A 17,548-nucleotide genomic window follows, 5' to 3' on the forward strand; every position below is an offset into this window, starting at 1 on the left:
TTTCCACCCCCGCAAGTGGCATGTTCCCAGGTTCACCATTTTTATTCCCTCTGCACAAATGTATCCCTCAGCAGATGCTAATTCCTGAAGCTGGTACCATTTCTTGTACTGGAGCCCCAGCAGCCAGCTCAGTGCACACTGCAGGCATTCAGATGTTTGCCAAGGTACAGACAGTGAGAAACACTGTTGCTCGTGGTTCTGCACTGATCTCAGGGGAACAGACAAAAAGGCGAGTCTGGGAGCAACTCTTCTTTCACCAGGGAGAAGAGAAGAGGTGCCTGTAGGTTACCGTAGCTTTCCTCTCAGTAGCCTAAACCCAGGGAGATTTAAATAGTACAAAAATTCCTGAAGGAACATTTTAACTAATTGTAGCTGTATAGAGTTAGGACATGAGGCTCAATGAATGTTTACCTTCGGGGTTGTTAAAACAGCAGATGGCACTAGAATTTGTGCCATAAATCCTCAAATCACTCTTCCTCTTTTTGAAGATAGAGGCAACATGGCAGCATAGAAACTAAAATGGATTTGGGAGTTTAAGATCTGGATTTGAGGAATGTATATTTACTAATCTCAGCATCAAATGAAAAAACTGTGAAAACACTACACACACTGCACAAAACTGTACACAACAGCGAGCCCGAAGAAATGGACAGTCATGCAGGTCATGTCAGCAGAAAGGGAACAATGCGGCCTCTCTTTGCAGTGGGAGTAAACGCCACAAGGCCACCTTCAGCAAAGCAGGGGAAGAGCTAAAGGTTGTCCTTTCCCACCTGTCTCCATCCCTGCCACTCCCACCCCATATCCTCCCGGCACTCCAGCAAAACCCAATTCACAGAAGTCCTTCAAAATAAGGCCTCTGGGCCGTGTGGTGGCTCACGCCTGCAATCCCAGCACTTTGGGAGGCTGAGGCGGTCGGATCACCCGAGGTTGGGAGTTGAGACCAGCCTGGCCAACATGGTGAAACCCCCGTCTCTACTAAAAATACAAAAATTAGCCGGGCGTGGTGGCGGCGCATGTCTGTCATCCTGGCTACTTGGGAGGTTGAGGAACGAGAATTGCTTGAACCTGCGAGGCGGACGTTAGACTGCATCACGGCACTCCGGCCTGGGCGACAGGGCGAAAAAACAAAACACAAAACAAAACAAAAAACATAATAAGGCCCCCTTCAAATCTTAAATCCTCCAGAAGATTTTTATTTTTAAATCTAAAAGAATGAATTTTTGGAACAATTTTCAGTTACCGTCAGGCAGATGGGGGAGGTATTTGAAAGCAGGAGAGCCTGTACTGAAGGACCTATTAGTCTTCCCAGAACAGATGACTACCTACCTGTAGGGCCAGACCGACTTCTGAAATCACATTTTCACCTTAAAGCAGTTTTTCCTCAGCACCCAAGGGTTCCAATAAACTCTCTGAGACACTTTGTGGGTATAGATTTTAAATTACAAGCTTGATTTGATACCCTCAAATACAGTTCTTAAGGAAGATTAGTTACAAATAGTTGTCAGTACTTTCAAATGACAGAAAAAATTACATTTTAGTAAAACTGGATGAATGTTTCTTGTGCGAAATAACAATCGTTTCACCACCAGGTGAAGCTACTCCAGGTCATGCAATACTTTGACTATCACATTTGTAAGAAGTGCCCTAATTTTTCTAGTTGCGATTTCATGCCTATTTTAAGTCAAAACATCGCTATGCTCCTGAGCTCACCTCACCCTCCCTGGGAAGGGGTGAGGACACCCATGGCTTCTCTGAGACACCCCTGGCTCCCTGATTGGCAAGGTACTGTCTCAATGCTTTCCTCTTGGTGAGAAGGTCCCCAGGAGATCTCGGGTTTCAGAGGAAGTGGCTCTGGCTGCCGACGGGCAAATATTACACCAGAGGTCACAGAGGACAGCAACCTAAGAGGTGAACAGGAGGGAAGTTTTAACTTATTTTGACATAAATTGGCAAAAATAAGCATCACCAAATTTCTGTAAGTAGAAATTGAGGATAAAACAGAAGAGCTTTGTCTATGATGAGGATGTCCGCACAGTAGAACTTGTGAACAGCTTTTATAGAACCACTTAATATAGTACCATCAACATTTTACATATTTTACATACAATTTGAATACAAATTCTTAAAATTTATAATAGAACATTAAAATAATCTTCTAATAAAATCAGCCTTAAGTATAAGGAATCTAAATTTCATTATCTTGTACATTTCTAAATAAATAGCTTTGATCTATAACCCTTGAAAATATTACAGTTTATGGTGACATGATAGAGACAAGTCAAACAGTATTATAAGTGAAAATGAAACATCAATTTAAAATACAAGTGTTAAAACACGCTGAACTGAAATTATAGAAAATCAAAACACTAAGTACACAGTAATTAAATATCTAGCATTGGAATAACCAAATGCATGCGCAGTAACACACTTTCAACTTACATAAAAAGCCCTTTAAGATTCACATAATCTAAATAAACAAGCGGAAACACAAAGGGAGGTACTGTGCCAGCCAGTAACAACTAGAAAGGAAGTGCTCCCTTTTTCTTTCAAATGATCCTAACAGAAAACAGGAAATAATGATCACTTGCTAAAAAACTATAATTCATGTTTGGTTTGGTTTTTTTTTGTTTTTGTTTTTTCTTAAATGCTGCCTGATAAAGTCAAAGCAAGGCTTCCTAAATGTTAGACCACTATACCTTAGATAAGGAAAGGCCACCTAACGGACAGATTTAAACAAAAATCAGACATCTGTCTATGGAAGGTATGATTGAATTTTCGCGTAATGACCCCACAGTAGGATCTAAATCAAGCCCACAAGAAGAATGCACATTCACGCATCTGAACGCATGATCTGTTAGTACTGAATTCTATGTGGTGATTTCACTCACCAAAGTACTGGTTTATTTTACATACGACCAGGATTAAAACATCTACAACAGGAACTGTATCTTACTTAAGTTTGCATTCTCGTTCTCAGAATCTCAGAACACAACAGGGGTAAGCATTTGCCGAACTGAGTCCAGCATTCGTGATTTCAGGAAGCTCTGCACCCGTGACAGAACTGTTGACTGAGACTCAGGGGCGCTTCTCCTTTTGTCTCTAGGCCTGTGATGAATTTCTGGCTAATCAAGTTAATTGACACAGATCTGTCACAGTTTCTTGTTTCAGGGTCAAGAGGTCTCAAATTCATCTATTCCACAGTGAAGCCTTCTCCAAAGATCTGTGCCTGCACCTCATCAAGTGAAAAGAAGAAAGATCATCTTTGCGGTGCTGGGTGTTTGCTTATGGTAACTGCCGGACGCACACGCACACGCACGCACACGCACCCAATCATTTCATAAGTGGAGAACAGAACAGAAATAATGCGCAAAGCCTAAATTACACAGCTCCCAAGGTTAACTAAAAAACGACACTGAAACCATAAGGTAACTCCTTTTGGTTACACACAAACTTACTGCATGATGGCTGAAAGCAATTTCTATGGACCAACAAGTGTAAGCCAAAAGTGTTCTTTAACCATGAGCTTGAGAAGTAGCTACGAAGACTACCCTGTTTGATTCTGCTCAGCGTAACTCACTGCGTTAGGAGGCAGTGAGGAGGAGATGGGTGTGTTCCTCACAGATCACTCCCTCCATCCACAATGCTTAGATCGATATTTGCCTCACTGTGTGGGTTATTCTAACAGAGTTCCTCCGGATTGCCACTTGAAGTTGCTATTTCTGATGTCCTTGGTTCCTAACAGAGGGGAAAGGGGAATGTTACACAATTCCTGAAATAAAAACTGTTTAGAAAGTTTCACGCCTTTCATTCTCACTGCCAGCATGTCTGTCTCTGGAATGCTGCTAGGAGAGGTAGATCCAGTGCTTCAGTTCCGCCATTCCCTGCAGTAACTTAGTGTAATAGAAGTCCATGTTGTCTGCAAAGTCTGTACAAACAGGTGACTCCATGTCACCAAAAGTGCAGTATAATGCAGTTCCTCCAACACTAAGGAAAACCGTTGCTATGCACAGCAAGATCAGCAAAATACAGGAGCCACCTCCAACTTCATCTGCAAACATGAGAAAGAGTGAGGTTACATTGTCACCAAAATGGAAATCTTAGCATCTGCTGTCTTTTCATTAATTAAGGTAACTGGACATTTCTACTGGTGGTCCTCTATGGATAGGAAGTATTGACAGAAAACTCATGCTCCTAATGACTCTACAAAGACCTACCTGTTAATTACCAAGAAGATTCCGACTTGTGGAGCTTGTACATGCTAAAATTAAAACGTGCTCATTTATACAATGGATAGAATCACTCCATGAGAAGAAGAAAAACAGCTGCTGTGCTCATAGCAAGGATTAATTAAATTTTGTTTGTTTTCTAGAGACAGGGTCTCACTTTGTCACCCTGGCTGAAGTGCAGCGGCAAAATCTTGGCTCACTGCAGCCTCGACACCGGGCTCAAGTAGTCCTCCTGCTTCAGCCTCCTGCGCAGCGAGGACGACAGGCCTGTGCCACCGTGCCTGGCTATTTTTTATTTTTGGGTAGAGATGGAGTCTCACCATGCTGCAGAGGCTGATCTTGAACTCCGGGCCTCAAGTAATCTTCGTGTCACGGCCTCTCCAAGTCCTGGGATTACAGGTGTGAGCCAGCATGCCCGCCCTAACAGCAGCATTTGACAGTACACATTACAGCCTTGCTGTTCGAATACCCTTGGAGTTCACACTATGGGACTACCTTAGAGCAAAGTCCACTTAACATTAAACAACAAAAATGTCTTTGGGTGGGATCTCTTTTGCATCTTTCTATATTGAAGAAAATGATTATTCTTTGGTTGAAAAAATCTTAATTATTCATAATTAAAAATTTTTTAAAAAAATTTCAAAAAGACCAAAAAGTCTTCTGACGTGCAGCATGATTAAGGTGCAGGATGCGTTTCTGGAAGTAATTCGGCAGCATCTATCAAAACTTAAAATTAATTTATCCTCCAGACTGGACAATTTTGAGAGTAAAAGACAGTATTAAGGCCAGGCGCGGTGGCTCACGCCTGTCATCCCAGCACTTTGGGAGGCCGAGGCGGGCGGATCACGAGGTCAGGAGATCGAGACCTTCCTGGTTTAACACGGTGAAACCCCATCTCTACTAAAAATATAAAAAATTAGCTGCGCATGGTGGCAGGTGCCTGTAGTTCCAGCTACTCGGGAGGCTGAGGCGGGAGAATGGCGTGAACCCGGGAGGCGGAGCTTGCAGTGAGCTGAGGTCCGGCCACTGCACTTGAGCCTGGGTGACAGAGCGAGACTCCGTCTCAAAAATAAAAAATAAAAAAAGACAGTGTTAACCGAATGCAATTCCAGGACAGCCTCAGGCCACCTGGGACACAGAGTTTCAACATATCCCAGCAAATCCACCTTTAAGAATTTGGCCACAGATGTGCACAACAAACATCATATATACAAGCTTGTTGGCTGCCGCAGAGTTTGTTATAACAAAAGGTTGGGAGTAACTTAGTTGTTCTGGTTACAATGGAACAGTTAAACCATTATGAGACATTTATATAATGAAACAGGATGTAAGTATTTAATACGATGAAGTAAATTTAATATATTCTTTCATTGAAGGATGTCTAAGACTCATGATTTAATTTTTACTTTATTAAACTGTGATTTTTTCATAATTACCATATATTTTTACAAGAAACAAATTTTATAAAACCTAATGCATACCAAATAGACTTTATTTAGAACATTGTACAGTAATATATGAATATATTCTCCCTGTAAAAATGCAAACCCAAAAGCATCTTAGAGTCTAAGGGACTACCCATTTTTCTCCTGCCCAATCACATTCCCTTCCCATCCCAGAGGTAAACGCTGTTCAATTTGGTGTGTGTCCTTTCAGATCAAATATGTAGATTTCAGGACTTACATGAAAATAGGATTAAACAATCGTTTGCTCTGAAATTTACATTTTAAAATAGCTTTTTTTTTTTTTTTTTTTTTTGAGACAGAGTCTTGCTCTTGTTGCCCAGGCTGGAGTGCAATGGTGTGATCTTGGCTTACTGCAACCTCTACCTCCTGGGTTCAAGCAATTCTCCTGCCTCAGCCTCCTGAGTAGCTGAGATTACAGTCACCTGCTATCATGCCCAGCTAATTTTTGTATTGGCGTACAGATGGGGTTTCACCATATTGGCCAGGCTGGTCTTGAACTCCTGAACTCAGGTGATCTGCCCGCCTTGGCTTCCCAAAGTGCTGGGATTACAGGCGTGAGCCACCATGCCCAGTCTAAAATAGTTTATACTATTTTATAATAGCATATAAAATAGTATATAGTTTATACCTATGTATGAAAATGTGTCTTTTATATAAATGAAGAAATAGGATCATACTAATCACATTGTATTTGTCGTTTTTGGACAGTTCAGTCTTTTCGCCTCCTTTTCTTTTTTTTTTCAAAGATAGGGTTGTGCTCTGTCACCAGGCCACACTCACTGCAGCCTCAACCTCCCAGGCTCAAGCAATCCTCCCATCTCAGCCTCCCAAGTAGCTGGGACCACAGGTGCACACACCACTATGCCCCGCTAATTTCTGTATTTTTTGTAGAGATGGGGTCTTGCCATGTTGCCCAGGCTGGTCTCCAACTCCTGGCCTCAAGTGATCCAGGAGGAAGACTTGGGAGGAGGCTCCCCCAAGTGCTGGGATTACAGGTGTGAGCCGCTGCCCCCAGCCTTACCTGCTTTTCTTAACATGATTCCTTCCCTCACCTTATCTATGTTAACAACCTAAAGTATTTTTCTTCATTATCATATGTTCAAATCCAAGCATTTAAATGTAGCTTAAATATGTAAAAACACATATGCTGTGTGTTTTATTTGTATGTCCCAGAACCGTTGGAGCTCCACGGTCCGACGTGAGTCACGGGTGGCTGTTGGGCACTTGACATGCAGCTGGTCCAAACTGAGTGGCGATAAACATAGACTTTGAATACTTAGTGTGAAAAAAAGGATGTAAAATATCTCACTAGTAATTTTTTCATATAGATCACATTTTGAAATGATATTTTTGATGTACTGGGTTAAATAAAATACATTCTTAAAATTCTGGCCAGGTGCGGTGGCTCACGCCTGTAATCCCAGCACTTTGGGAGGCCGAGGCAGGCAGATCACCTGAGGTCAGGAGTTCGAGACCAGCCTGGCCAACATGGTGAACCCCCCCCACCGCCGTCTCTACTAAAAGTACAAAAATTAGCTGGGTGTGGTGGCGCATGCCTGTAATCCCAGCTACTTGGGAGGCTAAGGCACAAGAATCGCTTGAACCTGGGAGGCAGAGGTTGCAGTGAGCTGAGATCACAGCCTGGCAAGAGAGTGAGACTCCGCCACCCCCAACCCCTCACCCTGCAGAAAAGAAACTGCCCAACTGTTTTCCAAAGTGGGCGAATCATTTCATATTCCCACTAGCTGTCTATGAAAATTTGATTATTTCATATCCTCACCAACACTTGGTAGTGTCAGTCTGTGTGTGTTAAAATATAGGTAACATAAAATTTGCCATTTTAACCCGGGAGGCAGAGGTTGCAGCGAGATCGCACCACTGCACTCCAGCCTGGGTGACGGAGTGAGACTCCATCTCAAAAAAAAAAAAAAAAAGAAATCGGCCGGGCGCGGTGGCTCAAGCCTGTAATCCCAGCACTTTGGGAGGCCGAGATGGGCAGATCACGAGGTCAGGAGATCGAGACCATCCTGGCTAACACGGCGAAACCCCGTCTCTACTAAAAATACAAAAAAACTAGCCGGGCGAGGTGGCGGCGCCTGTAGTCCCAGCTACTCGGGAGGCTGAGGCAGGAGAATGGCGGGAACCCGGGAGGCGGAGCTTGCAGTGAGCCGAGATCCGGCCACTGCACTCCAGCCTGGGCGACAGAGCGAGACTCCGTCTCAAAAAAAAAAAAAAAAAAAAAAAAAGAAATCAAATGAAAAATAAAATTCACCTCACCTGTTTCTTTTCACTTTGACATGGCTACTACAAAATTGAAAATCATGTATGTGCCTCACATTATATTTCCAGTGGATGCCTTGGTTCAGAGGAGGAAGAATCGGCCCTTTTAGGAAGGTTCTGGCAGAAGGTGAGGTTCATGAAAACACTGTGTAAGTCACAGAGCTTCGGAACCAACAACACAATCAACATTTACGTTTCATTTTATAACCCTCAAAATCAATTTACACACATTATCTGACACGCTTTTCAATAGGGACAGGCAGATGTTATTCTCCTTATTTTAAAGATGATGGAACTGAGTCTCCTCCAAGTAAGTGACTCAGTTTAAGATGAGGTGGCTACAAAGTGAAATGCAGACGGTGAGTTCCAAATCCAGGTTCCTCCTATTAAGCAATGATTTGGTCAAATTAGTGCAAATGGAAGTGAGCACCTTATCTGCAGAAGACTGTGAGAGTTACAAGCAGGGTGCAGAAGTAAAATCAGGGCTTAGGACATTATTTCTAAGGCCCCCTAAGCAGCTTTATAATTGTAAAAATGCAGAAACTTCTACTGTTATCACTCACGTCACACCTAGAAAGCACACCTAAATACTTACACTGTTATTTTAACAACGCAGTTGTTTTATAAACATGAGAAGCCTACTGACAGGTTCTGGGTTACCTTTCCATTTACTCTTATTTACTTACACCTTAAATATATCTGCAACCACAAAAGGCAGCACTGTTTGCTACAAAACTCACCACCTCATGTTAGACCAAGTCAGGGCCTTAAGTATAACAGGCCCAGGAGAAAAAGCCAAACAGCAGTAATGGTATTAAATTGTTGCTCCTGAGAGACGCTCTTTTCTATCAATGAAGAGGAACTCACTGGAGAGAATATTCATAAATATTTTCCACAATAAAGGAGGAGTAATTTAATTGTCCACTGAAAAGAAGACAAGCCAGGCATGGTGGCTCATGCCTGCAATCCCAGTACTTTGGGAGGCCAAGGTGGGTGGATCACTTGAAGCCAGGAGTTCGAGACTAGCCTGGCCACCATGGCAAAACCTCATCTTAATAAAAATACAAAAAACTAGCTGGGGCCGGGTGCAGTGGCTCACGCCTGTAATCCCAGCACTCTGGGAGGCTGAGGCAGGCAGATCATGAGGTTAGGAGTTTGAGACCAGCCTGACCAACACAGTGAAACCCCGTCTCTACTAAAAATATAAAAATTAGCTGGGTGTGGTGGCACGCGCCTGTAAGCCCAGCTATTCAGGAGGATGAGACAGGAGAACTGCTTGAACCTGGGAGGTGGAGGTTGAGGTTGCAGTGATTTGCACCACTGCACTCCAGCCTGGGTGACAGAGCGACACTCCGTCTAAAAAAAAACACAAACACAAACACAAACAAAAAACTAGCTGGGCATAGTGGTGCTCACCTGTAATCCCAGCTACTCAGGAGGCTAAGGCACTAGAATTGCTTGAACCTGGGAGGCAGAGGTTTCACTGAGCCAAGATTGTGCCACTGCACTCCAGCCTGGGTGACAGAGCAAGACTGTCTTAAAAAAAAAAAAAAAAAAAAGACAAACACAGCAGACTCACACAAAAAGTGCTAAAGAAGGAAACTGAAATAAGCTCTCAACATTGACTATGGAACAGGAAGGACAGAGGTTGCATTTGCAACTTGCTCACTTATTTAAGCAAGTAAAGACTTAGAAATGATTTAAGATGATAGTTTGATTTTATATGTTTTTCCCTTAGAAGATAAAGCAACTAGATTGACATATTCTTTTATTTATTTATTTATATTTATTTTTTGAGATGGAGTCTCGCTCTGTTGCTTAGGCTGGAGTGCAGTGGCGCGATCTCGGCTCACTGTAACCTGTCTCCCGGGTTCAAGCGATTCTCCCGCTTCAGTCTCCCGAGCAGCTGGGATTACAGCCGCGTACCCCGACACTCGCTGATTTTTCTATTTTTAGTGGAGACAGGGTTTTGTCATGTTGGTCAGGCTTGTCTCAAACTCCTGACTTCAAGTGATCTGCCCGCCGGAGCCTCCTAAAGTGCTGGGATTACAGCGGTGAGTCAGTGTGCCCAGCGGACAGTCTTTTACAAACCCTGTTAGTAAACATCACATGCTACACGAACTCATTCTTTCAGCAAACACTGACCATCTATGCTGCTAGCCACAGTGCCAAGCAGTTTACCTTGATCCAAGTTATCGTCTATTTCTTGGAATCTCACTCTTCGCTTAGATGGTTTGTGTTGCATTTGGGCAGGATGATCTCCTACAGTATCATTCCTCTTCTTTAATATTGAGACCAGTCCTTCAGTAGGAACAACCTGTCAGAAATTATAAGAACCTATCATTGTTTTATTAAGGCGGGACATCTCTACATGTATCTATAAAAAGGCTAATTCAACAGATATTTGAATTTTTATTACAGGGGTATCCAATTCCTACAGAAAAAAGTATCAATCATCAAAGTCTAACAGAATAAAACTTTCACTTCTCTGCAGATGACTGAGAAACACAAAAGTCTAAAACCCTGGTTTCCTTTGTTAGCCCTTGAACTGATTCCAGGGACAGGCAGTGTGAAGTGTTCAGTCGACTGGGAATCAGAGCACCTTGCTTTGTAGCTTGACTTCCCTGTTACCGGTAAAATGATCACTCACAGTCCCCTCTTTGCTTCGTCACTAGCACTGGGTTTTGCTTTATAATGGAAGCTTATAATCCTCCACTGCTTTTTTCATTCAACAGCAATTTTAAACAAATGAACATATGGAACTTAAAATCTTCATTTGGATACCAAGCTTTTAACATCAAAGTGTTGTCCTCAGTTTCTCTGAGAAACTGTGCATTTACTAAATAATGCTCTACTGCTCAAAATAGTTTAAGGACTTCTAGAATTTCTCTCAGAGCCAATTTACTAGGGACTTTTTTTTTTGGGGGGGACAGAGTCTTGCTCTTTTGCCCAGCTGGAGTGCAGTGGCGCGATCTCGGCTCACTGCAAGCTCCACCTCCCGAGTTCATGCCATTCTCCTGCCTCAGCCTCAGTCCCTCAGCTGGGACTACAGGCGCCGCCAGCAAGCCCGGCTAATTTTTTTTTGTATTTTTAGTAGAGATGGGGTTTCACCAAGTTAGCCAGGATGGTCTTGATCTCCTGACCTCGTGATCCACCCGCCTTGGCCTCCCAAAGTGCTGGGATTACAGGCATGAGCCACTGCACTCGGCCTGGGACATAATTACTTTCTAGTATGCAGAGGTTGGCAAACTATGGCCCGCAGGCCAAAGGCCTGTGCTGCCTAATTTTGTGAATATAATTTAATTGGAACACAGCCAAGCCGATTCATTTAAATATTGTACATGGCTGCTTTTGGGTTACAATGGCACTGTGTGGTTCTAAGAGATCATAAAGCCTAAAATATTAATAATTTGGCCTTTCCTAGAAAAAGTCTGCTGTCTAATATCTCTTCAGACACCCACTCCTACCCCTTTCTATGCTGCCTTCTAGCTTTCATTTGGGCTGCCTCTCTCCTGCCTATGTTCCACCCCCTACTTAGAAATAAAACCAAAAACCCTCGCCATTTAGAAGCTAAAAGACTCCAAGGTGCAGGGAGAAGGAACAGGATCAGGTGGAAGAGCCAGGCTGGGAAGCAGGAGGCCTTACCAAAGGCCCCTGAACAGCAGGGCCAGTCACAGAAGTTAACTTGTTAGTTGCCTGATTGCTACAAGCTGCAGGTGATGACACAGGCAGGCATCGTGGGCCTAACCCTGAAGATGCCAGTGACTTGCTGGCATCAGGTAACTCTAAGCTGGGGACTGCCTGTAATGTCATTTATGTAATCAATAGCATAAAACACTAAGTATGACTTGCAGGTCCAGCCAGCAATCTTTGACAATGCGCTATGCATAAATATTACAGATTCGATTAGTTCTTTTTATATCTTAGGGCTTTTAGGGCCAAATAGCTCAAGATGGTCTTTGACTACGCTTCCCTGAATGTGGGTCTATCGAAACCATTATCTCAAAAAAAAGAAAAAAATCAATAAGCCAACAATACATTCTTTTCTTTTTATAGGAAATATGTATTTCAGAAGTCCGTGTTCTGAGAAAACAAAAGTACTTTAGCAGCCTTGAAATGGTAAGTACAAATATGTAAAGAAAGCAACATCACCATTAAAGAACTCCTTCAAACAACAAAGAAAATAGGTTTTACAAGCACCTTGCTGAAACTGAGAGGGAAACAGTCTTAATACGTTTGTAAAGAGCAAAAGATGGAAAACGAAAATTAATTTTCATGAATACATTACTACTAAGGATGTATCACTGATATTCTTTTAATTTTTAGTACATGTAAACAAAGGAGAGGATCTTGAATCTGGCTGTTCTAAAATGTTTTCAAAAATTTTAAAAGGGGGGAGGAAGTTTATTGATTCCTTCACTATCTATTTTCTCCATAAAATACTGTCATACACTTACCAATGGTGAATTCACCTGCCATGGGGATTTTCAAGGTGCCGTTTTAACTACTTAGAAAAAACAATCCTATTCAGAATAGTTTTAAAGATGAGCCCCAGAGTTGTGTTACTGTTAATTGTATATATTTATGATATAAATTCTGCATCTATAAATTCAAGAAACAATAAAGCCATAAATTAAAAGACACTGCAAATATGAACAAACATGTTGACGGAGGAAGAGAAGCTCCTGAAATCATCTGGGAAGGCACAGAATGTGCCAACTGAACCTAGAGCTGGTCCTCGTGCAGCGGCTGTGAGGTCCCCACCTTAGCTCCTGCTCGGCCTCATCCAGGGTGGTGTTTGGCTCTGAAGTCACTCTGCTAAGGGATATACGCCTTGTCAGGTGGTCCCACCTTATTTACTATGGGTGGCAACAAACTCTGGCAACCTTTTCCAAACTCTTTCCAAAGATGGGAGAAACAGAGTAAGAGAAATTACAATTGTGTGGGATGGGCTAACATTTTGACACCCCCTCCCTCACAATACCTTAATTCTTGCTAAAAATCGAACCACGCCTTTTTTTTCTGCCACCAAAACCCTTTTGTTTCAGCAGGGCCTGCCCCAGAGTCTGAAGTGAAGCAGTATGCTCTTTTCCGTTATTTCCTTTCAGGCTTGCTCAGTGATCTTCTCTAGGTCTTTCTGTTGTGACTGTCTTCTGGTTCTACAGCCTACAGATGGAGAACAACGGATGGTGGGCCAAGCTTAGGCGTAAGAGATGCAGGCCAAGGAGGAACTCTTAGGTGGGAGTGGCAGACAGCATCTAGCCTTTCTATTTTTGCAAGAATTTTGGGTACATTCAGGCTTACCTGTAACAGAAATTTTTCTTACCACATCAGGGCAGTCCAACTAAAATATCTTAAGAAACAAGTTTGGTGGGGTTTGCCTTAATTTCATGCTTGAAGGGCAAGTAAGACAAAACAAAGTCATGGTCTTGGTTCGGGGCCTCACTCAAAAGACTGGCAAGTGTTTCTAAAACAGATCGGGCTGCCGACTTAGGGCAGAGAGCAGTGTGTTCCCTCCAAACCATTATTTTGTTTTGTTTTTGTCTGTTTTTTTTTGAGAGAGGGTCGCACTCTGTTGCCCAGGCTGGAGCGCAGTGGCATGCTGACAGCTTGCTGTAGCCTCAACCTCCTAGGCTCAAGCAATCCTCCCACCTTAGCCTCCTGTAGGTGGGACGACAGTCACACGCCACCATGCCTGGCTAATTTTTTTTGCATTCTTTTGTGGAGACAGGGTTTTGCTATGTTGCCCAGGCTGGTCTCGGACTCCTGGGCTCAAGCAATCCAAAGTGCCTGGCCTCCCAAAGTGCCAGGATTACAGGTATGTGCCACTGTGCCCGGCCCCAAACTATTCTTAAAAATATTTCCATGTTTTTTTTTTTTTTAACTATAGTGTCAGTATTAAAAGGTGAAGAATTTTTAAATCTCAAAAAATAAAGCCTTAAAACTAAATTTAGTTTCCCACTTCAATTGCCAAATTGTTACCCAAATATGCCAAGCCCTTCTATTGAGACCAAAAAGAATGTCTGAGCTATAATTAATGTAATTGCTACTGGTGATGCTCTATGAATAAATACGGAATTAAAAAATATTCCATCTGGCCAGGCTTCTGTATTTGCAAATAAATAGTTCTTCCCACACTTCCCCTCAGATATCAGTGACCATCTTAAATAGCATTTTCAGAATGAACTAGTTGTGAAAACAAAATTATTCTGCAACTCTTCCGGAATAGCAAATCCTGATGTGACAAGGAAAACATTCAGGGACACACTGCTGTTGCAAGTGCCTCCTCACTAAATTGAAGAAGAAAATAGATACCAAGTCACATTCTTTTAATGATACAGGTTTTACTCCATTCAGAAGCTCTAGGCTGGTCAGTTCTGAACAAGAACACACAGTTGGCTTCCAACTGATTTGAGAATTAACATTCATAAATCATACTATTAGAGTATATCATAAATACCTTAAACGCCAGCAATTTCACTATTGTGGCACATGTCAAATTTACCACTACTATTCCTAACGACAGAAACAAGTGATATTCTCTGCCTGCTTCTTCAGTGTTGGGTTCCATAATAACAACTGTAATTTAGTAAATGTGTATATTTTATGTAAAGACATTTACATAATACATCATATTTAATTTTCACAACTCTCTTTTAGAAGCCTTAGCCCCACTTTGCAGATGAAGAAGCCAAGCTTCAAGAGCCTGAGTAACTTGCTTCAGCTCGCAGTGCCCGAAGCTGGTAGAGTTTGAAAACAAACTCGATACCAAACCTCTTGCCAGTTCCTTAATGTGAAATATCTTATTGTCTATGACTACTAAAATGCTGCTTTATGCCATATGCTATATTATATATTATAATTAAAACGAGATTAATAGAACTTTCAAATAAGACTCAAGCAAAAATTCTTATCTTACACATCACCTCATTTATGAGATACTTAAACTAATGGCCAAAGTTGTCCATCTAGAGACATAAGGGGAGAGGAGATTAGATGAAAGATCTTTGTGTCATTTGATTAATCTGGAAGTAGACTAATGTCATGGCTCCTTCCATGGCCAATTGATAAAAACACGTCACAGCTGGCCAGGGAGTGCCAGCTGTAAGCGCAGCCATTTTCCAGAAAGAACACGGCGGTCACCTCAGACCCACAGCACTGCTTCTTAGAACACTGCAATACGGGGAGAAAGCAAACAAGGGAAAAAACGGACTATGATGAAGTACATCAATGTCGAATCTTTAAAAGATTCACTTAAAAAGGAAAAAGCCTTTAAAAAATAACAGGAGTTTTATCACGTGTCTAAGTTTCTAGGTTAGGCATTACCTCATGTTTTTGTAATTTGTTTTGCTTGCTTAAAGGGACAATTTAATAAGTTGAAAATAGAAAAAGAAAAGAGAATGTCAAGATATGATCCCATTTTTAAGTCCCAGAAAATTGTTTAAATAGCTGCCAGTTCAGTTACTTTAAATCTCCTCACCTTGTTGAAATTCTTTAATAGTTCTTCCAGTATCCAAAACTATATTTTTGTTTTTATGTTAATTTATTATGTGTCTCTCCCTCTAGAAAGGAAGCTTTATGAGAGCAGGGACTTGCTCTGTGTTCAGCGCTGTCTTCCTAGTTTCTATAATAAAGTAGGTGCTCACTAAATATGCCAAAGAAGAAAAAATACACGGATAAGCAATTTACACATAGATAGCACCTAGGAAATACTTAAACATACTGTAGCTTTTTCATTGAAAATAATCAAAACCAAATCTATTATTAAAGGATATTTATTTTTATAAGTGAACTAAGAAAAAAAAAGCCTTACTGTGTATAGTGGCTGTTATTTACAACAGCCTGTATTAGCTTAGCCGAGAATATAAAGATATACTTAACAGAATCCCTATCTTTAAGGAGTTTGCAGTTTGGTGTAGAAGACAGCATGTGTGCATCTTATGATAACAGAGGGAGATTACATTTAGGCCGGACTTTGGGAAGAGTGATGTTCCAGCCTCGCCCTCATTTGAAGTTCTGAGGAATTGTTTGAAAGAAACAAACTTCTGGACTCCAGTGATCAGGGAATCATGGCATCAGCTAGCACTTACTGAGTACTGGCCATGAGCTAGGCACTGCTTGGTACTCTCCATGCTAAAAAGCCATGACCTAGATGTTGAGGGCTGGGAAGAAAAGGTTATGTGGAAAGAAGGTTGCTCGCCTCAGGGTGGAGCTGACATACGCAGAGGGAAAAGAGCAAAGGTGACAACGTGCAGGGTGTAGCTGGGAGGTGGTGAGGCGGCCAGTCTGACTACAGCACCATCTGCTACCCCAGCACAGAAGATGATGTTGGAGAGGCAGGTGGGCCGGATGACGGGAGTCCTGAATGTCGAGTAGTACAGCCTTTATCCTGCAGCTAAAGAGAGCTGTGGGAAAGGAATGACGGTGTAGAAAGGGTTTCACAGCAGGAGGAGTTTAAACTCACAGTCTGGGTGTTCGATCAAGAACCCTCAGCTGAGGTTGGTTTTAATCCGTAGAGTTTAAAAAAGCTGAATGCTTCTGGAAAAGGCGTGGAAACCTTCTTCCTATCACTACAGCTAAGTCATTTCATTGACTCTAATACCTGACTGGCTCCTTGGGTACCAGTTTGAGACCCCAAGTTTATAGAGGGCTAACGTTAAGAGCCATTTGGAGGGGAGAAGATGAAACAAGGAACAGGGAAACTTATTAAGTAACTACTGCAAAAATCCAGGAAGAGGCCGTACAAATATAATTAAAAGAGTGATTAAAATGGAAAAGAAAAAGAGCTTTGTGCAAGAGACACGGCAATCAAGAGAAGCATTAATTAATTAATGAAGTAGAAAATGTAGAGGTCATGATAAAAACAAAAGGCAAGGACGAGACCATTTGGAAAACAGGTAATTCCTGGGTTTTCCTTTGGGGGCTCTTTAGATATCTACATAAATTCTGGGCCAACCATTGTTCCTAAAACCTCTTACATTATTGGAAGACTGCATTCCTTCTGTTGTAAGGAGGCTGGACTTCCCCTGCTCCTCTCAAAAGAGCCATTCTGGGCAGAACAACCATGACTGCTGTTTCTAAGACCCTCTTTTGTTCTGGATCCATAGAGCAGCCACCAATGTGATTTCATAAACAACTACTGCTTAGTGCTAGCCTCCCATCTTCACTTGGCAAGAGAATCCCACAGCAGCTAGTCGTAAAGAAACTTCCCTGATCCCAGTGATCTAGCCAAGAAGTAACTACCTCCCTTAATAGGCAACGGGGAAGAAAACTCACAGCTTCGATTAGACAGCTTCTCTAAAGGCAAACCCAGGAGCCATCTGGGTTGTCATTTTTGTCCCCACTAGACAGTGTGACCTTATGTCCTCCCCTGTGTTTTGCTTTGTGTGATACAAGCAGGTCTGAAAACTTTTTTTTTTTTTTTTTTTTTTGAGATGGAGTCTCGCTCTGTCGCCCGGGCTGGAGTGCAGTGGCCAGATCTCGGCTCACTGCAAGCTCCGCCTCCCGGGTTCCCGCCATTCTCCTGCCTCAGCCTCCCGAGTAGCTGGGACTACAGGCGCCGCCACCGTGCCCGGC

General features: G+C 42.3%; 1 protein-coding gene across 8 annotated transcripts in view; it reads right to left on the reverse strand.

Moving 5' to 3' along the window:
- Nucleotides 1–1,164: 1,164 nt before the first annotated feature.
- The window catches only part of LOC105474707 (consortin, connexin sorting protein), a 114,879-nt gene continuing 98,495 nt past the window's right edge, over nucleotides 1,165–17,548 (reverse strand). For 7 of the 8 annotated variants that reach the window (XM_011729528.3, XM_011729529.3, XM_011729530.3 and 4 more), the window contains 2 exons: nucleotides 10,154–10,289; nucleotides 1,165–4,048 (listed from right to left, as the gene is read on the reverse strand). In XM_011729528.3, coding sequence (XP_011727830.2) covers nucleotides 3,843–4,048; nucleotides 10,154–10,289 — 342 coding nt within the window. In that variant the 3' untranslated portion in view covers nucleotides 1,165–3,842. Of the gene's footprint in view, nucleotides 4,049–10,153; nucleotides 10,290–12,956; nucleotides 13,139–17,548 lie in introns of those variants that run through there. The other variant, XR_982927.3, reaches the window with a different exon arrangement.

The sequence above is a fragment of the Macaca nemestrina genome, chromosome 1 (genome assembly GCF_043159975.1).
Source record: "Macaca nemestrina isolate mMacNem1 chromosome 1, mMacNem.hap1, whole genome shotgun sequence".
Taxonomy (NCBI): Eukaryota; Metazoa; Chordata; class Mammalia; order Primates; family Cercopithecidae; genus Macaca; species Macaca nemestrina.